At 45.7% G+C, this 20,509-nt stretch overlaps 2 protein-coding genes across 8 annotated transcripts in view; one reads left to right on the top strand and one right to left on the bottom strand.

Annotated features, from left to right (window-relative positions):
- Positions 1-15,481, top strand: part of KDM1B (lysine demethylase 1B) — a 62,132-nt gene extending 46,651 nt beyond the window's left edge. For all 5 annotated transcript variants that reach the window (XM_053904858.1, XM_053904857.1, XM_053904859.1 and 2 more), the window contains 7 exons: positions 546-677; positions 1,221-1,295; positions 5,508-5,624; positions 6,351-6,476; positions 7,788-7,910; positions 9,749-9,901; positions 13,630-15,481. In XM_053904858.1, the coding sequence (XP_053760833.1) occupies positions 546-677; positions 1,221-1,295; positions 5,508-5,624; positions 6,351-6,476; positions 7,788-7,910; positions 9,749-9,901; positions 13,630-13,713 (810 nt within the window). In that variant the 3' untranslated portion in view covers positions 13,714-15,481. The remainder of the gene's footprint in view (positions 1-545; positions 678-1,220; positions 1,296-5,507; positions 5,625-6,350; positions 6,477-7,787; positions 7,911-9,748; positions 9,902-13,629) is intronic.
- A 554-nt stretch (positions 15,482-16,035) lies between these two features.
- DEK (DEK proto-oncogene) overlaps positions 16,036-20,509 on the bottom strand; it is a 30,843-nt gene continuing 26,369 nt past the window's right edge. For 2 of the 3 annotated variants that reach the window (XM_019420030.2, XM_019420031.2), the window contains exons 10-11: positions 17,936-18,004; positions 16,036-17,492 (exon numbers count right to left, since the gene is read on the bottom strand). In XM_019420030.2, coding sequence (XP_019275575.1) covers positions 17,481-17,492; positions 17,936-18,004 — 81 coding nt within the window. In that variant the 3' untranslated portion in view covers positions 16,036-17,480. Of the gene's footprint in view, positions 17,493-17,935; positions 19,902-20,509 lie in introns of those variants that run through there. The other variant, XM_019420034.2, reaches the window with a different exon arrangement.

The following is a 20,509-nucleotide window of genomic DNA, read 5'->3' as shown; positions in this document are numbered from 1 at the left end:
GCCTTGCAGTTACGGTCTGCCTGTCTCGCTGGAATAAATTTACACTTGCCTCCGTCAGTCACTTGACCACTGTGGTCTTGATACTCAGACCCTCTGTATTTTGAATAGAGGCTCCACGGCTGACCCCGACCTCTTGTCCAACTCTGCACCTCCCTGCATCCGACTCCATTGTGGTTGGAGTAACCCTGTTTTCCAAAACTGTGCCGGGTTTCAGCCTCTCACAGATGCCACGTTGAAGACACGTGGATGGCATATTTATAGCTGGAGTTGCTCAAACGCAGTTTTACTCATAGAGTTCTCCTTTTCCAGAATTACTGATATGTAATACACCGAGTGTGTTTATCAAGGAGTGGTGCCCGTGCCCAAATCATGTCTACCTTTTGTTCTAAGATCCGCTTTCCTGGGGCGCGTGGCCGGCTCAGTCGGTGGAGTGTGCCACTCTTGATCTTGGGGTCATGAGTTCAAGCCCTATGTTGGGAGTAGAGTTGACTTTAAAAAAAAAAAAAAGAATAACATAAGCTTTCCTGCACATTATCATTTCCCAGGTGTCTGCTCGCTCCTGGGACCACAACGAATTCTTTGCTCAGTTTGCTGGTGACCACACTCTGCTAACGCCTGGCTACTCTGTAATCATTGAAAAACTGGCAGAAGGACTAGACATTCGGCTGGAGTCTCCAGTGAGTCTCCACAGCGGCCGGGAGGGGCGGCTCTGGTTTGGCCTTGGGTTTGGAGGATGGCAAGTGCGGGACACGTGGATTACACAGGAGACAGGTGCTTGCTGTGAGCCTGTTCGTCAGGCACCTCCACCCTCTGGAAGCAACAGTGGCTCAGATGCATTTTCATTGCTAATGAAGTGTTCAAGTGTCTCATGACCTCCCTGACACAATGCAGCCATTTTCACTCTCGAGTGTTCCCTTCCAGTCTTTGTCCTGCTGCATTGTATTGTGCATTGCTCTAGTCATAGAGGCCCCCGTTTACCTGTATACTTCACTCTAGACTGTGTTGTAAAGATTTTCCACTTTCTGACAAAGTGTTTATAAGTTGTAATGACTGAGCGATAGTTCCCTGAAGTCAGCTGTAAATGTCACTTAGATCTCTGAATGCCGGGAAGTGGTTCTCTGGAGTCTTGGAGGTCTAAACTCACGTGATAGAATTGGGGGAGGATCCTGGATCGTATGGGTCCGTCCCTCCTGGTTTTCATGGTGGTTTTTCTTGCGCAGGTGCAGAGCATTGATTATTCTGGAGATGAGGTGCAGGTTACCATGACGGATGGGACAGGATGTACAGCACAGAAGGTAGGTGCTAGCATTTCACGAGGTGTAGCCAGGGGCCTGGGGGTGGGGAAAACAGTGTTTTCCACCCGGAAGTTGGCCTTTGGCAGTCTGCCCGGAGCCTTGTTTGATTCCTGAAGAGTTCCCTGTCTCCACTCAGTTCTGTGTGGATGCGCAAGTCTCATTGACCTGATCTAACGCTGTATGCATTCATGGTAGACAGAATTCTGAATAGTGCTTATTGATTTACTTTTAATGGTTATTTTTGACAGAGACAGAGCCGGGGTGAGGGAGGGGCAGAGGGAGGGGGAGACACAGAATCCGAAGCAGGCTCCAGGCTCTGAGCTATGAGCACAGAGCCCAATGCGGGGCTCGAACCCACGAACCATGAGATCATGATCTGAGCCGAAGTCAGACCCTTAACCAACTGGGCCACCCAGGTGCCCCGAGTAGTGTTTCTTAAAGTAGGTTCTGTGGTACATCAGTCCTGAGAGTTGAACAAGAAGAGAAATTCTTTGGGCAAATAAGTTTGAAAGTGTTGTATATTGCACTCTACTTTTTGAGTTAAATATGAGTGTATTAAAGGCTCTGAGAAGTCACACATTCCAGAAAACTTAGTTTGCTTGATTCAGTACATACAAAGGTGGTGGGTTTGTTTGTTTGTTTAGTAGGTTTCTTTTGCCATGGAATCATTTTTCAGTCCAAGACAGCTCCATGTTTTCGTTTTGAAACTGGCAGAAGTACTTTTATGTTACTGGAAGTGTTTGTAAAGCACGTTAGTAGGTGGACACTGGAAGAGTGCTGTAACATGCAAAATCACACAGAGATTTCTAAGGCGTTGGAGAGCAAAGATGCTTACTTGGGGTGGAGGGGAAGTAATAAATCCTGTAAGTTTATTTCAGTTTAGCTATTTCTGACATGACCAGAATGTATAAGTGACAGATCATCACTGGATTCCTAGATTAGCTGTGCTCTGCCCGTTTCAGTTCCCTAGAAGTATTTCAGAGTGCATGATACTCCTACTGAACTAAAGGATCTCATGTCAAATGAAGAGACAGGGTCTGGTGTGTGAGCCCAGGGGGTGGGTCCTCATATTATTCCTGCCATTGGCTAGCGGGGTAGTTAGGAATGGTAGTGTAGCCTTTGGACTCATAGTGGGTCTTTAAAAATTTCTTTTTTATGTTTTATTTATTTTTGAGAGCAAGAGAGAGCATGAGTGGTGGGGGAGGGGAAGAGAGAGAGGGAAACACAGAATCCAAAACAGTCCCCAGGCTCCGAGCTGTCAGCACAGAGCCCGATGCAGGGCTCGAACTCACAGACCATGAGAGCATGACCTGAGCCGAAGTCAGACACTTAACCGACTGAGCCACCCAGGGACCCCATGGACTGGTAGTGGTTCTCAATCCTGGCTCACGTTAGGACCACCTGGGAGGGGCCTAAAAAGAAAGGCTGCAGCACCCCCACCCTGAGATTCTCCGGGATTCAGTCTGGTCATGTTTGTGAAACTGCTCAGGTGAGTCCGATGTGTGGCTAGTGTCAGACCACTGAGCAGCCCTGCCCTTATGTGGGAGCCCCAAGCTGAGAATTTAAATTTAAAGCTCCTCGTGGTGGTAAAAATTGTTTTTAAATACCTCTCTTTAAAACTGTAAGTCAGCCGGAACGCCTGGGTGGCCAACTTGGGCTCAGGTCATGATCTCGCGGTGCGTGAGTTCGAGCCCCGCGTCGGGTTCTGCACTCACAGCTTGGAGCCAGGAGCCTGCTTCGGATCCTCTTTCTCTGCCCCTGCCTCGCTCCCACATTGTCTTTCTCTCTCTCTCTCCCTCTGTAATACACACAAACATTTAAAAAAAATTTTTAAATTGCCAGTCAGCTGATGGCTCAACCTGTGGTATTTTGTGACTCTGCCTGTCGACGGCTCTCGCTGGGTCCCCCTCTGCCTGACCCTAACCACGCACCTTTGCTCTTCTCTCTTGATGGCCAGCTCTCCGGGGTTATTAGGGCATAGCCGCAGGCTGTGTTCTCAAGTCTCTTCTGGAATGTTTACAGGAAGTATTTTTATAGTAGTCTGCAGAGATGGCATGGTTTGAGTCGGAAGCTTCCCGGACTTAGAGGTGAAAGACTTGCACCCCAGCGTGACCCACCAATAAACATCTGACACACTGTAATGCAGTTTAGGCTGGTTCCACCCAGGTCTGGCCTCAGTCCCTGACCAGAGCGGGCTCGTCCCTTTGGCCTGTTTGTTTACCTAAGTTCGTGTGCTTTTTTTTTTCCTTTTTGCTTTTTTTTTTTTAATGTTTATTTTTGAGGGAGAGAGTGAGCCGGAGAGGGGCAGAGAGAGAGAGAGAGAGGGTCAGGGATCCGAAGCAGGCTCCATGCTGACAGCAGAGAGCCTGATGCAGGGCTCGAACCCACGAGCCTCAAGATCATGATCTGAGCCGAAGTCAGACCCTTAACCGACTGAACCCCCCAGGCGCCCAGCTTCATGGGCTTTTGAGAGCGTTTTTGTTGTTAAGAAGATATCTAGATCTTATTTCCTTGAAGTTCTTCTGCATCCAAGAGAATAATTGTTCTCTTTTTTTTTTTTGGGGGGCTTGCTTGATGATGACTGAGAAAATGTTTTATATTTTATAAAAAGTTCCATGTGGCAGAAAATAGCGACAAAATCACAAGAAGAACTCTGGCCTTTCTGTGCTCCTGGAGTTGGGGTTCAAGCCACGTACGCTACATCTTTGCTGAGGGCTGTGGTGGATGTGGTGCTCGGCATCCAGTTCCATGGGATGCTCCTCCGGCCATGCTGCCTGCAGTGTGGACGGAAATGGGCACACACACACACACACACACACACACACGCTTCCTAGACTCCCTTGAAGCTGAGGTTCTAAATAGGAAATGTTGCAGCCACTCAGATGCACTGGCGTGAGATTTGGAAGGTATGGCATGGCTTTTCCTTCACTTCTGACCAGCATCGTGGTCAAGGTGTTGGGCTTTTCCGCAGAGGGGCCAGTAGAGGCTCCAGGGTCCGCTCATTAACTACAAGGGAGGCGTGAGGCAAGCACGAGGAACCCATTTCACAGTTTGTTCTAGAAGTGGTGTGCTTCTGGAGCTGGTAGCAGTGGTAATGGCTCCTCATCGTGACTGTGGTAACAGGGTTCTGGAGCCAGAAATTTTCTGATTGTGTGGAGAGACAGCAGCTGTGTTTGATGCAGGGTTTTGTGATGGGACCTCGAGAGTCGTTCTTGAAGGCTCTTAGCATTGGCACCTTCAACTCTCCTAAAGGATTGTGTAAGCCGTTGGGAGACCCTGCAATGAGTTGCTTCCTTCTTGGGGCTCCTGGGTGGCTCAATCAGTTAAGTGCCTGGCTCAGATCATGATCTCACAGTCCATGAGTTTGAGCCCCGCGTCGGGCTCTGTGCTGACAGCTCAGAGCCTGGAGCCTGCTTCAGATTCTGTGTCTCCCTCTCTCTCTGCCCTTCCCCTGCTAGTGCTGTCTTTCTCCCTCCCTCTCGCTTACTCAAAAATAAATAAAACATTAAAAAAATAAAAATAATAAACTAATTAAAAAAAAAAGTTGCTTCCTTCTTAATAGCCCATAATGTTTTGAAGAAAATGTTTTTAAGTTTATTTATTTTGAGAGAGAGCATGAGCAGGGGAGGATCAGAGAGAGAGGGAGAGAATCAGAAGCAGGCCCCATGCTGTCTCACGGTTTGTGAGATCATGACCTGAGCCAAAATCAAGAGTCGGACACTCAACCAACTGAGCCACCCGGGCACTCCAGTAATCCATAATGTTTTTGATGGACTTTACCATTTATGAAGCATATTGATGTGTATTGTATGACTTTTAAGCATTATCCCGATTCTTTGGGGCTTGTAGGGCAGGTTTTACCTTGGCCACGTATTAGAAAGTGTTAGTAACGATACACAAATGTAGTTCTTCTGATTCCATATTTAGGGCCATTTCCTCTTACAGTACTGCTTTTCATAATTAGCATCTACTGACTCTTCTCACCCAGGGTTATTGTAAACCATCTAGACTTTTCTGCGAGTTCTTCCACGTGGATGCCGCTTCTGCTCAGCCAGGCGCCCTTGTGCACCGAACTGCCATGGCGGCTCTGGCTCTTCGCAGTAGAACATGGGACGTTGACAGTCTCGTGATTGGCGATAGAGAGGAATTTCCTGGTCATGAACCCACTGGGTAGTTGTGCTTTTGTGTGTGAACTGTTCGTTTTCCCCCCAGGTGTTAGTCACTGTACCCCTGGCCTTGCTGCAGAAAGGTGCCATTCACTTCAACCCACCGCTGTCGGACAAGAAGATGAAGGCTATCAACAGCTTAGGCGCGGGCATCATTGAAAAGGTGACCAAGTTACTGTAGCCTCAAAACCAAAGAGATGAATGTTGGGTGCCAAGGGTTCCTTACCTTCTGGTACTGGCTGAGTAGCGGATCATTTTTTCATCCAAATAAAATTCAAAGATTTTCTTTTCATTTGAGTAATTGTTGATGAAGAATACAAAAGGCTATTATCGGAACAGAAGGAGGAGAGCTGGCTGAGATCTCAGTTTTGCTTGACGTTTGGAAAATGAGTGTTGTTATTCAAGATTTGAACTTGGCATATAAATAAGTAAAGTGGGGTTTTGTTTTTGTTTTTTTTTTTTGGCTGCCTTCCAAGCCTACCCTCCATTAATTAATTGGTCTCAGTGAGGAGAATGTGTCACTTCCTCTGCCTTTAAATAAAATCTTTTCTAAGCAGAACGTGCCAGTGCTGGTGGCCCTAGGGGTAGGTGAGACTTTATCTTCAGAACATCTGCTTCAAGACCATGTCTCGGGACTGCTTGGCATCTTCGGATTAGCCCAGGGTTTGTCAGTGGGTCCCGCCCACCCCACCCACGCTATCGGTGGGGGGATGGGACTGAATGGCCCCCAAAGCCAGATGCTCATGAGAGAACAGACGAGACAGGAGCAACGGAAGGGGAGCATTTTAGGATTTTTTTGTGTATCGCTTTAGTTAACCATAGATTGCGTCTTAGAGATTACTTCTGATTCTAGAAAATCTTAACCATCTTTCTCTTGCTCGTTTTCCAGATTGCCTTGCAGTTTCCATACAGATTTTGGGACAGTAAAGTTCAAGGGGCTGACTTTTTCGGTCACGTTCCGCCTAGTGCCGGCAAGCGGGGGCTTTTTGCTGTGTTCTATGACATGGATCCCCAGGTAAAATCGGTGGTGACATGCGGTTTGAATTCCCTTACTGCAGTTTAGAATTTGGATTGGTAATGACTCCTGCATCAAACTCAGGAGCTAATGGACGTGGCGGATGCTGTAGATACGTACCTATATGCTGGCAGGGTACTTGGACTGGGATATTTTCCTACCGGAAAAGCCCGACATCTGCCATATTCTTTTCAAGTACTAATGTTGCTCCCTGGGAAGGGGATTCGTTCTTTGTGGAAACAGATATTTCGGGCTGATGGGGAGTCCTCTTAGGGAGAGTCAGCTCAGCACAGCACAGTAATGACTGGTGCCTGAACACTGCTCTCCCGGGTCCTGTGAGCACGGACGGAGGGCAGGGTATGGTTGGCCCCGAGGAGGACGAGGGCAGGCTCCGTGTTGGCAGATGTGACCGGTCGGGGAGCAGAGGGAGGGAGGGGCGTCCCTGGGACTTGGTAATACTAATGTCATGCAAAAGAATCACCTTTGGTGTTTTGTTCCCGCTTCTTCTCCCTTCCAAGAAACTTTCTTAATTTTTTTGTAATGTTTGTTTGTTTATTTTGAGAGAGAGTGAGCAGCACAGGGGCAGAGAGAGACCGAGGAAGAATCCCAAGCAGGCTCCGCGCCGTCAGCGCAGAGCCCGATGTGAGGCTTGATCTCACGAACCATGAGATCATGACCTGAGCTGAAATCAAGTGTCAGATACTTAACTGACTGAGCCATCCAGGCCCCTTAATTTTTTTTTTTAATGTTTATTTTTGAGAGAGAGAGAGAACAAGTAGGGGAGGGGCAGAGAAAGAAGGGTCAGACAGAGGATCTGAAGCTGGCTCCATGCTGTCAGCACAGAGCCCAATGTGGGCCTTGAACTCATGAACTGAGATCATGACCTGAGCCAAAGTCAGAGGCTTAACTGACTGAGCCACCCTGGCGCCCCATCCCAAGAAACTTTGTTAAAAGGTTGCACTTGGGCAAAATTTCTTTACTGTTTGAGAAAGATTTTTTTCCCCTTATTTTATCTGCTGATCTCCCTTCTCCACCTTCTTCTATTTCTTCTAGAACAAGTAAGGGAAAAAGCCAAGAGAACCCTGAATTTGATATTGACACTTCTTCCCGAGTTGTTCAGCCACGAACAGCAAAATGTAGAGATGAATACTGAGTTTTGTGAGGGAGACAGACCGGTGGTTGAAATGGGGCTGAGGGGCAGGGGGAAATCCTGAGATGTGTAGGACGAGGGCCTTCCCCAGTCGGAGCCGTGCATTCAGGGACCTCTGTACTGGAAGCAGGAAGTGTGAACTGTCCCTTCCGCGTCTGCAGAAGAAGCAGAGCGTGCTGATGTCGGTGGTCGCCGGGGAGGCCGTGGCGTCCGTCAGGACCCTGGATGACAAGCAGGTGCTCCAGCAGTGCATGGCCGCCCTCCGGGAGCTGTTCAAGGAGCAGGTCAGAGCCGCCTCCGGGACGGGGGAGAAGGCGGACGGTCCCTCTCCCGTTGTCCGGCTGCCCGCTAAGTCCCCCGGCTGGCCTGCCAGGGCTGCCGTAACAAAATACCCCAATCTGGGTGGTTTCAACGATGGACATTTACGTTCTCGCAGTTCTGAGGCTGGAAGGTCCGAGATCAAGGTGCAGGCAGGTTTGGCTTCTTCCCAGGCCTCTCTCCTTGGTCTGCAGATGACCGCCTTCCCCCCGCGACCCCACATGGTCTTCCCGTTGTGCTTGGCTGTGTCCTAATTGCCTCTTCTTAGGACACCAGTCAGACTGGATTAAAGCCCACCCTCGGGACCTCATGGGAACTGAATTACCTTGTGAGAGGCCCTTTCTCAGATATGGTGATATTATGAGGTTCTGGGGGTTTAGGGTTCTGACACACGAATTTGAGGGGGCCGCAATTGAGTCTATAGCAATATTCCATACCGCCTTTCACGCCATCGTCTTCCTTTTGCTCACATCATCCGCACACCTCTTTCTTTTCCTTTTCCTTTCCCATTCCCCTTCCCCTTCCCTTCCCTTCTTCCTTCTTTTCCTCCCCCCACCCCCTTCCTTTCGTGCTAATCTGCAAAGGGTGGCAGTGCGCTGGGGCACAGACAGGCTTCAGGAATCTGCATGTCACGTTTGCTCAGGGGCGACGCGGAGCTTCCGTGTACCGTTCCTATTTTAGTACACGTGCTGCTGAAGCGAGCACCACATCCCCTTCCTTTCCTGAGGATGTAACAAGCTCAGCATTTTCCCTACATCCTGTATTAACCCAAACCCTAGTGAGCTTTGAGAGCAACCTTCCTTTCAAAGGGATGTTGTCCAGAATATTCTCATACCCTACAGATGCAGCTAGTCTCATTTCTGTCTTTTTCCAGAGGGGCTCAGGGTACTTCCTATTTGCCAGTTGAGTACATCTCACAGTCTCTGCAGGTTGGGGAATGGCGTAGCTGTCATCTTTTTCGAATAAAGGAGTGGAAGTAGAAAGAAATGAAATGAGAGAAAAGTTACATAAAGTAGAGACAGAGACACCCGGGGGTGTTATTTTACGCGAGGTGATTACATCTCACAGTAATCCCTAGTTTGTGGGTTTTTGTCCAAAAACTCATTTTCACATTCGTTGTTTGGAATTTAGCGCGTGGTTTCCATAGAACTATTTTTGTTTATTTTTTTAAACGTTTATTTTTGAGAGAGGAGAGCACACGAGCAGGAAGGGGCAGAGAGAGGGGACAGAGGATCCGAAGCGGGCTCTGCACTGACAGCAGAGAACCTGTCTCGGGGCTCGAACTCACAAACCGTGAGATCGTGACCTCAGCCCAAGTCGGACACTGAACCAACTGAGCCACCCCGGCGCCCTCCGTGGAACTGTTTTTCATGGTAGTGCTCGTCAGGGGCACAGAATGACTCGAAACTTGGTGAACGTGAAACATGGCCTCGTCTGGCCGTTCCTTTGGAGCAGCCTGCTGAGAATTGAGGTCCCAGCACCGCCCCTTCCACTCTGGCCCAGACACCCCTCCGCCACCGTCCCCCGGGCACACGCCGGTCACTGGCGACGATAAGTCTCCGGCAGGATGAAGGGTGGAAGTGAGCCGTGGGGGAGGCCGCACGGTTGGGGCGGGAGATGGAGGAAGCTGCACAAATGGGGGTGGGGGGGCCCGGGGGGAGCTGCAGGGGGCAGAGGGGCCACAGCAGAGTCTAAGAGGATTAACTCCGTCTCCAGAGGAGGCGGGAGTGTAGATTTGTGCTCTGGCTGCGCACGTCCAGGCCCCTCTTTGATCCCGGCTCCTGGTTCCCTCCGCCCCACACAGGAGGTCCCCGACCCCACGAAGTATTTCGTCACTCGGTGGAGCATGGACCCCTGGATCCAGATGGCGTACAGCTTCGTGAAGACGGGAGGGAGCGGAGAAGCCTACGATATCCTCGCTGAGGAGATACAGGGAATGGTCTTCTTTGCTGGCGAGGTGCGTGTGGCCATCCTGAACCCGCTCGCTGTTGTTTTCGTGACTTTCTTTTAATGAGAGTGATGTACGTCCGGCGTTTAAAAGCAGAGTCGGATACGGTCAAAAGTATTAGGACCCTAAGACAGCAGACAGATGCCCCCTCAGCGTCCTCCTCCCACCCCCAGGGCGGCCATTTTTAATGCTTTCTGTTGTTTCTTCAGGAATTTACTTCATGTTTTCAAATATTTGTATCGTTGACTTCTGGTTCGACAAAGTAGACATTGGAGCACCTGGGTCGCTCAGTCGGTTAAGCGTCTCTTGGTTTTAGCTCAGGTCACGATCTCACGGTTTGTGGGTTCGAGCCCCACGTCGGGTTCTGTGCTGTGGGCGAGGAGACTGCCTGGGATTCTCTCACTACCTCTCTCTGCCTCTTCCTCTCTCTCTCTCTCTTTCTCAAAATAAACTTAAAGCAATTAAAAAAAAAGTAGACATTGCTGACTTATCAGGTGAAAGATTTAGCCTGTTTAGTGTGGTTATTTCACACTTGAAATGGTGCTCCTGTGATGTGGCTTCCTGCTGAGCCACGAAGCTCTTCATTGACTTCGTTTTTACACAGCTTCCTGTTTTCTTGACAGTCTCACTGGCCCCTTTTTTCATTAGCTTAATTCTTTCTGTGCTTCTCCTCGGGCCCCTCCGCCCTTCAGGCTTCCCTCAGTCACAGCTGAATCCCTGTGAGCTGGTGTGTTAGCTCCATTTTTGAAACCCCCTTCCTGGGGGTCCTCTTGCCTATGTTCTGGTCTATCCTGGCTGATCTCTGGGACTCCTCCTCACCATTTTCCAGGTTTTTATTTTCTAGATACCTTTCTCCTTTTTTTTTTTATGTGTATTTTTTTTAATTGTGGTAAACTATACATATCATTTACTACCTTAACTATTTTTTTAAGTTTTTAAATATTTAAGGAATTTCACATGTGATTCCTTCCACTGCCAATCGATCACCGGCGTTCCTCCAAAGTCAGAATCATAATCTTCAAAATAGCTTTTATTTTTTTAATTTTAAAAATTATTTTAAAAATGTTTGTTTTGAGAGAGAGAGTGTGTACGGGTGGGGGAGGGACAGAGAGAGAATGGGGGAGAGAAAATCCCAAGCAGGCTCTGCAGTCTCAACAAAGAGCCTGACCTGGGGCTTGAACTCGTGAACCTGTGAGATCATGACCTGAGCCGAAAGCAAGAGTCAGGTGTTCAACCGACTGAGCCACCCAGGCGCCCACAAAGGTTCCAGTTTCTGCACATCCTCACCAGCAGTGTGCTGTTTTCTGGCTTTTGGTAACAGCCATCCTAATGGGTAGGAAGTGGCCTGGCTCCTTTCTTGGTTTACTTCTGTTGAGAAATGTTTTGCTGTTTTGATTACTGATTTTTTTCGGTGCCTGTTTTTCGCTTGCTTGTAATCTGGAAGCTCATATCCTTCCGTCCTTGATTTCTTACTTCTGACCATTTTCTCCTCACGTTTTTTATTTCTCTTATTTCTACATCTTCCATTACATAAATTGGAACTCCTAAACTGATTTTCTGATCTTCTTTTCTTTGCTGTTACTCGTGTGTCTTATCCTGTTTGTTTGTCTCCTTGAACTGACTTTGGGAATTTTGGCTCTTTTATGAGCACTTTCTTGCCCTCAGGTTTTTCTTTTGGTAGCATCCTCTTCTTGCTTAGTGACTCCTCAGAGTTCTAGTTTGTTTCCGTCAGCCTCCTCTTCCCACACATCCAGATATCCCATCGTTGACTGCTCAGACTGGAGGGAGGCATTTTTACAAAAGCCTGTTGAGAACGCCCACGAGCTTGCCAAGGGGTGGTTGGATCCCCAGACAGTCTATCTACAGCTCTTTGGGAACATGCTGGGTGCCGGCAGCCTTGCTCTTAGTTATGAAGACCTGACTCAATCCCCACGTTCTTTGGTGCCTCACCCCCACCTCTGCGTCTGGTCTCCAGGGGGTCGTGGCCATGGGGGTAGGGAAGCTGGTGAGGAACCAGATTGCTTGCTCTTCCAGTCCTGTTTTCACCGGTGCCCCGCCTCTGCCTCCGTCCTTCCCGACGCCTCCAGTGGCTGAGATGGTTAAAAGGTTCTTTGGGGTGAATCGGCTTGCTTTGGATCACCTCCCCCCGCCCCCCGCCACCCTCCCCAAACTTCACCCAGTGAAGAGAATCCTCAGAGCTCTTTCATCTGCTTTCATCCTTTGTGGATTATAGTTTGGGACCGCCCAGGTCTTCTAGTGCCATCTAAAATAGAGTTATCTTTTCTCTCTCTGATTTTTGGATGATTACAAAAGAACGTCATTTAAAAACTGGCTGTGTGGTTTGTCCTTGGCCTGCAAAGCTTTGTGGGAACAGAGCGTGACTGCACGCCAGGCAGCAACTGTCCGCTGCTTCCAAGAGAAGCTGCATTAGGCTCGTGTGATACAGTTGTTACTTCACACTGAAAACATTAAAGAAAACATTTTTTATTAAAAAAATTTTTTTTAATGTTTATTTTTGAGACCACGTGAGTGGGGGAGGGGCAGAGAGAGAGGGAGACACAGAATCTGAAGCAGGCTCTAGGCCCTGAGCTATCAGCACAGAGCCCGACATGGGGCTCGAACCCATGAAGTGTGAGATCGTGACCTGAGTCGAAGTCGGACGCTTAACTGACTGAGCCACCCAGGCGCCCCTAAAAAATTTTTAAAGCCATTTCTCTGAGGTTTCTGCCATTTTTTGCCCCCTACTAGTAATTGTATTTTTTCTAATGTTATGTATTTAGTTTTTAAGTTTATTTTGAGAGAGAGCCAAGGGGAGGGACAGAGAGAGGGAGACAGAATCCCAAGCAGGCTCTGTGCCATCAGCACAGAGCCCAGCACGGGGCTTGAACCCACGAACCATGAGATTGTAACCTGAGCCAAGACCAAGAGTCAGACGCTTAGCCGACTGGAACCACTCCGGCACCCCGGTAATTGTATTCTTACCTCCTGACCATTCCTCTCCATTTACTGAAGTGTTTGGCACTGGCTGTTGTCCCTGGCATCCAGCCGTAAATCCAGGTGACATGGAACATACCTCAGTTCACGTGGAACTTCCTGCGTTTCCTATCCTCCTCCATCTTCTGAGATCGGCTCACCCCCGCTTCAGTGACTCTTTCCCATAGCTACATCCCAGACCTTGTCGCCGTCCCCACCAACCCCCAAGCCACAGATCAATCTGCTGCTTGCCCTGGTTTGCCGATTCTGTTCCCACTCCGACCTCCTGGAGAGCGGTCTTCTCCCACGGACAGTCCTCACCTTTCTGTCCCCTCCCCGTTGACGGACTCCTCTCTGTCCTGTGGCAGTCCTCTAGCAAAACTCCAGCCGTGGGTGAATTGGTTCGCTTTCTGTGCTCATCACTGATTCCGACAGCGAGACTACTTGTCTGGGGGGCAGCGGCGGGGACGGGCAGGGATTGTATCGTCTTCGTTCTTCTTAATTCCGGGACACGGTGTGTATGTGAGTAATATCCTAAGGAGTGCCACTCAGTCCTTCACGGGAGTGGTGAAGCAGGGTGGCACGGCCAGAGAACAGCAGGTGCAGGGTGGGGGTGGGGGGAGGTAGAGTGTTAACGTGAGCACAGAGGAGCGCCTGCCGGCAGTCTCGATTCGAGGATCAGAGAGTGTACGCTTGTATTATGTTTCGGTGATCGCCTGAGTTCCTTATATGTGATTTCCAATTATGCAATTTTTTTCTTACAGGCAACAAACAGGCATTTCCCACAAACTGTTACGGGGGCATATTTGAGTGGTGTTCGAGAAGCAAGTAAGATCGCAGCATTCTGAATAGAATTTGTCTGGACCCAGCTTGCTTCTGTGCTCCAAATGGTAAAGTTTGAAACACATGTTAAACCTCACTTTCATAAAATCAAGACAAAAAAAACCTCCTCCTGAGAGCATTAGCCCCAAGAATCCTTTTGTAAGCACTTATATTTAATTGCATTTTCCACAGGTGTGACTAGGGCTGTCTTCTGTATTTCAGAACAAAGCAGAATATAACCTTACATTAAGACAGGATTTCTTCCACGGTTGGAGATTCCCTTTGAATTTTGACACCTTGTTTGGCTCATCAGTTTTCAAACATTGAGAAACCATTGTTTTCAAACATCAAGAAACCAAGCAGCGATCATTAAAAAGGCAGATAAAGCCACGGGTTTTTCTTCTGTCACAGTTCATCAGTATCTTTGCCAATGAGCCTTAAGATTTTTATATAGCTCCAAAATTGAGCTTTTACTTAAAATTTAGATAGAAATCTTTCCCTTTCAGATACAGCACAAACTCTTCAGTTAAAAGTAAATGAAGCTTCTAGACTATTTTATATTGTACATATTTCTTTCCATTGGGTATTCAAAAGAAATTTAAATTTGGGTCTCTTTTGTGATAAAACATTTCAGATTTGTGCACTCATTGGCAAACAGCAAAATTTTCAGTTCCTCAAACAGTATAGGCGTTCTGTGATTTTCGATGGGGTAGAGATAGTATAGTCTTCATACTTGAGACCATGTAGAGTAGGGCTATTTTTCTTAGAGCCAAGTTTGGTCCGATGGCACACTTTAGCCTTAATTTTGGCAACCACTGGCAAAAAGATCTTGTCAGAATACTTTAATAAAACTCCCTCTACTGCCTCTTTTTAAAACAACTGATCCAGTCTGTTTTTTGCAGCATGATGTTTTCAGTATTCCACAGGCAGGTCCACCGGAAAACTGCAGAAAATGTGAGATTTCCTGGTAAATATTTCACATTTAAAGCCATATCTTAAAAGCTGGAGAACATGGCACATATTCACTTTTTCCTTTTTTTCTCCTCCTGACAAAAGAATTCAATTAAACTCTGGTTTCAGGGACTTCAGGATGCTTATCTTGCCAAGAAGTTAGAAAAGCGGATGGTAACTTAAATGCTTTTGTTTTAAAAAGTCTGAACAGTTCTTTCAATTATGTTAGTCTGCATTGAAAAGACTCAAAAGGACATTTTTCAGAATATTAGGTATTTTTAAAATTTAAAGTCAGCTTGTAAGTAGAAATAGAATTTTATGGAGACGTTAGATGGTTTAGACCCCTCCCTCCTCAGCAAAGTATGATACAAACACAAGAAGGCAAACAGCAGTAAATTGGTTTCAAAGTTGGGTTAACATAGGAAAATGTTGATAGACTATCTGATGAGACTCATTGGTACTGGGAAGTATTCTGTTTTAAAAATGTTATGTGTTAAACTGTTTAAAGAATAGCATGTGTTTAGTGATAAATGCAAAATATTTTAAGTTTGAAATGGTTCACGGTTAGTCTCTGGGCTCTTAAACTTGTACTGTGCTACAAGCAAACTAAGGAAAACCCTAGTTAGCTCAAGCGCAGTAAATGTGTATTTAAAAAGTTTCCTGTCCCAAGTGACATCATTTGACATTTTGTTAAGGAACCACGGTACTTTTGAGTTTTTGACTGTTTTTCACAGTTTGAAGATTTTGTAATTGAAGAGCAGTGACTACACAATGTTTTAACTGCAGATTGTGAACAGCTGGTTGTGTAAAACTGCTTAATAAAAACTAGACTTGTTTTTCAAATACCGTGCACTGTAGTGGTGAGCACTGGGTACACCTTCCCCACGACCTTTCACGCACACCACCCGTCTCCTCTCCTGCAAGCCGCCTTCAGACTTGTTTAGCTCCTGGGTCTTACACCCTTTCAAGTAAATGGTCATAAAATAAACAGTTGTGAACCGTAATCCCTTAGTTTTGTGAGGTCACTTTCAAGTTTTCCTTCAGGATTTCTTCAGAGTTTGTGTTCAGCAATCACTGAACGACTCCAAATTAAATGGGTCATGGGGCTAAATCCATTAAAATCCCCGTCCAGGGGCGCCTGGGTGGCTCAGTCGCTTAAGAGTCTGACTCTTGGTTTCGGCTCAGGTCATGATCTCTCTCGTGGGTTCGTGAGTTTGAGCCCCGCGTCAGGCTCTGCGCTGACAGTGCAGAACCTGCCTGGGATTCTCTCTCTCCCTGCCCTGCCACTATGTGCTTTTTCTCTCTCAAAATCAACAACAAAAATCCCTGTTCTGAAATCCTCAGCTAGGGGGGAAATGCTACAGAAAGGGAAGACATTAATACAAGAGACAAGAGCATGGATTTATTAGTTTTATTGACAAGGTTTATAGGAACAAATTAAATATTTAAAATCAACGGCCAATTTTTAGGTCTCATTTAGTTGTTTATTCATTTGTATTTATCAAGAAATACGTCAGACCTGTGAAAGTACCTGCTAACGGCCAACATTTATCATTTTTATGTATTTCATGTGCTCCGTTTAAACACACAACTGGTTTATCAAAGGCCTAATTCTCTCATAAGCAGTCATGTTTTTAAAATTCAGAAATTATTCAATAAACTGATTACGACAATGTAAAAGATGAAACAATCTAATTCAGGAGTGGTCTGTGTGTTGATCCCCCAGAATCCTGATTGGCCAAAGTTTAAAGCCTAAAAGTCCTGATCCCACGAATACATTAAACTTCTTTAATGTTAAAAATAAGTCTTTTTATCACTTTTGAGAAATACTTTGTCGGAGATACCCACCATTGCCTACACGTTATCTTCTAGCATTATACTTGGTACATTTACCATAATTATAAAGGTGGCCAGGTTTCCTGTAAATATCCGCATTTTACATGGGCAAAAGCAGTTAATAAAAATCAGTTCATTTATTAGAAGCCAAATGTGCTTGTACTTAATCCCCTCCCCCCAATTTTGAAGTTCTGATGTGTCGATCTGGTCTACCCTTAACATAAAATGTTATCTACAGACACTTGCAGAGTTAACACTAAAACTACGAATTGACACTTCTGAGGCAAAGCGGAGAACGACCTGTTCCTTCAGTGTTTTCTCCACTGAATTCTGATTTCGCTGCTCCGTCACATACCATCTGGCCGAACACTGACATTTCATAGTTTATAACTGTAAAGATACCTACCTATAGGAGTTTAAAAATTGATCTGCACAAAAGAAATAAAAAAACTTTATATACAACAAAGTTGTTTTTAAAAATACAAAAATAACATCTGTCACTTTTGTCATGCTGACGATTTGACATATATACACATGCAGCAGAAATTTTCCAATTTAATCATCTGGATAGCTGAAGCCTGTATATTTTTAATATGATGAACACACTGCCACTGTCAGATGTGTATTCAAAATATTTCATCTACTAAATACTGCCATAGTCTCTGCATGTATAAATGTCAATAATAGTTTCTTCTACTTCGTTAAAAGTATGTCTGAAACAAGCGAATACTAAGCACGCTAAAACTACGATCTCATATAAAGAAATCCAAAATGTACAAAATACAGCTATAAAAGCAAGGAACAATTACTGCCATGCAAAATTTTAAACTAAAAACTGCATAGAAATGCAATTTAAAACAACAAACTCAAATTTACTTAAAAAGATCAGCGACAGGTTCTACTAACACAACGCTTGCAAGGGGTAGAAAAGGAAATACATTCTCTTTGCTGGTATAACGGTATAAATCAGATCCTGACGTCCACGGGACAAGTTATCTCCTCTGCCTCAAGAAATCAGCTGCAACGAGAGAGAAACGTCATTTTCCTCTACCTAAAATATTAAGAACACAAAAATCATACCCCACCCTCCCTTTAAAACTTCTGTTTTACTACTGTGACCTTGGGAAATCTGTTGGGACCGATATAAAAATACAGCTACTGCTGATCTTCTGACTTCGGTGGAAAGGAATTACGCTCCAGTAGTTGGGTGAGCACCTGTGTTGAGCCTGGCCGCCCATGTATGCTGTGAGCTGGAGGTCAAGTTTTGTCACTAAGATTCAGACTTTATTTTTTTCAACTCTCTAATGAGAATGAAAAATACTTTGCCCGTCTATTTTGAGAAAATCTGAGGGTCAAATGTGATACAGTGACATGAACATTTTGAAAAATACACAGTATTTGATATATAATTTGTCTTATACATTCGAAATGACCAAAATCAGAAAAGGTGGATGTATTTACCTCTTTAACAGTTGTTTTTATGAAATCTTTTCTTTCAGTTAAATCATAAGCAGGATAATTTTCATATACCTATAGTGAAAATTAAAAGTAGATTTAAAAATACAGTAGTAACACAGTTTACCTTTGGATACAGAAGAAATGTAGGCCGCGTACAAATAGCGGCACGTCTGTTCTAAGAATTCTGGTTCACCATATGCAACTACTGCAAACGAGCAGAAACTAACTAGGACGCAGCCATTCTCAGTGTCCTCTCTACTACTGGGAGTATCAGCTGAATTAACACACACAGGCGAGGAAAACACCTACACAGAGATGGTAGGTAAGTGGACTGAATTCATTATACCGGCAGGCTGTCGGCCAGATGTTCCGTGGAGGTAGCCTTACGTTCTTCCTTCCGTCATCCAACACTGACAGTTCCTCGACCTGAACTCGAATGAACTTCAGCCTCCGCTGCGCTGCTCCACCCCGTCCCCTAAGTTAAATCACTGAGATCCAGGTGGTCTCAGGGGTCCTCTACCCCTACAGCTTTACTCTCTAAACGGCCCCTCTCTTTGGTCAACTTGCCACCTGCTTGACTTCACAATCACTCCCCGGCCTGACTCCACACAAGCCTGCCTGCTCCGCTCCTAAGGACTAGTTAAGGTAAGCAAACTTTTTCAGTTAAGGGCCAGACAGTAAGTGGTTTCAGCTTTTCCAGGAACACAGTTTGTCACAACTACTCAACTGTGCCACTGTAGCATGAAAGCTGCCGCAGACAACACTTGAATGAATGCATGTGGCTGTTGTCACGTTAAACTATTTACAAAACCGGATGGTAAGAGGGATGTGGCCCACAGGCTGCGGTCTGCCAAGTCCTGCAAACAGAGTCGATCATTTACATCACTCCTGTCATTCACCCCTTGTTAGTTCCCTGCAAAACTCCGTCCCTGAACTGGTCTAACTACCACTTTTTCTATGATTGGAAAGACTGCTGTGGGAACACAGAACTTTTAAAAGACCGGTCCCATGCCAAGTTCATGGTATCCGATGTCCGAACCTTCCCGGGGTTAACCCGACTCTCTCTCAGCAGGTCCTCCTGTGCTATCAATGGCATTTTCATCCCTTCCTCCCTCTTGCTCTTGGCCAAGAATTCCTTCAATGTTGACCTATCTTCCCCTCCAGTTTACTCTATGTGGATCCATCAATATCCCCCATTTCCGTTACCTCTGCAGGGACCCTTTCTGGAACTCTCCTGTACATCAGCTTCTCCTCCTTCCCCAGCACTAGTCCCTCAGCCTAACATAAGCATGTGCTTTCTCTCCCTGACCTTAAGTATTTTATCAACTTGTATCCTCACCCCCCATTTAACTACGATTTCCCTTCTACAGCAAGATGTTTAAAACAGCTTTATTCACTTTCCTCACTATTAATTCTTGATCCAAGGGTAATTAATCCCTGCATTTATCATCCGTGGAACTGCTCTCATTACGTGAACAATCATCTTCTAATTGCGGAGTCCAAAAAACCACACAAGTCTTTCTCACTGGACCTCTCCCTGTTAAATAATCCCCTTAAAAAATTATGTAAGTGTATTCACGAAAATCAAACGCATAGGACTCCTCCCCCTTTACTCTTCCCTCGTCTCTCCCCTCAGAGGAAACCAGTTATCAGTTTGCTGTGCATTCTTCCAGACCTTTAAAAATGAGTTTCTACACAAACTCATAGATACATCAATGGCAATATGGTTTTCCCGTATTTACTTAGATAGGATAATATTCTAGGTTTTTCAAAAAGTTGACAATACCTGGAACGTTTTTCCGTGTTCTTTTGAACTGCTACATAGCATTCCAAAAATACAGACGTACCATGTTAAACATTTCCCTATCGATGGCCATTTAGGTTGTTTCTGATTTTTCAATATTACAGACATGCTGAACATTACTGTAATCATTTTGTGCAGATGTGACTATGTCTTTAGCATAGAGACCTAGAAATGGAATTTGCTAGGTTAAAGGGCATTTGCAATTTAAATTTTAAGCTACTACTTAATTGTTCTCCAAAGCTGTTACAACTTCATGCATGAGTATGTCTCCCTATACCTTTGCCAAGCATGAAGACTCGCTTAATCTTTATAAAGATTCTGTCAAGCTAAGAAGCACAAATATTTCCTTTCAATTTCTATCTTCCTCATTAGTAGGGAAAGTGTGTCTTCATGTTTACAGGGCATTTTATGTTATTCCCCCTGTGAGCTGCTTTCCATAACCATTGCCCATTGTCTCAGGTAAGGTCATGACCTTTTCTTAGCTGGCACTATACCCCCTCCTGACCATTCTGGAAACTGTCTCGTCTCTTTGCTTTGACAGCACCCCTCTCTCTACGGTTTTTTGTATTTTGTAGAAATTACTTCTCAACTCAGAGTCTCCAGGACTCTCTGTCCTTTGCTTTTCTCACCCTTTTTCTTCTTCCCTGGGCCACCTTATCTAGACTTTTGGTTTTAACTCCCAGCAGTAGCCCAGTTTGGCTCTCTCTCCAAACCTGGGAGAATTACAATGATCACAGTTTCTCCCACTGGGATGTTCTAAGCACCTCATCTCA

This window comes from Panthera pardus, unplaced genomic scaffold (assembly GCF_024362965.1).
Source record: "Panthera pardus isolate Hobbes unplaced genomic scaffold, ASM2436296v1 HiC_scaffold_17, whole genome shotgun sequence".
Lineage (NCBI taxonomy): Eukaryota > Metazoa > Chordata > Mammalia > Carnivora > Felidae > Panthera > Panthera pardus.
The sequence above is the reverse complement of the archived record's forward strand: the minus strand, read 5'-3'. Positions and strand labels throughout refer to the sequence as shown.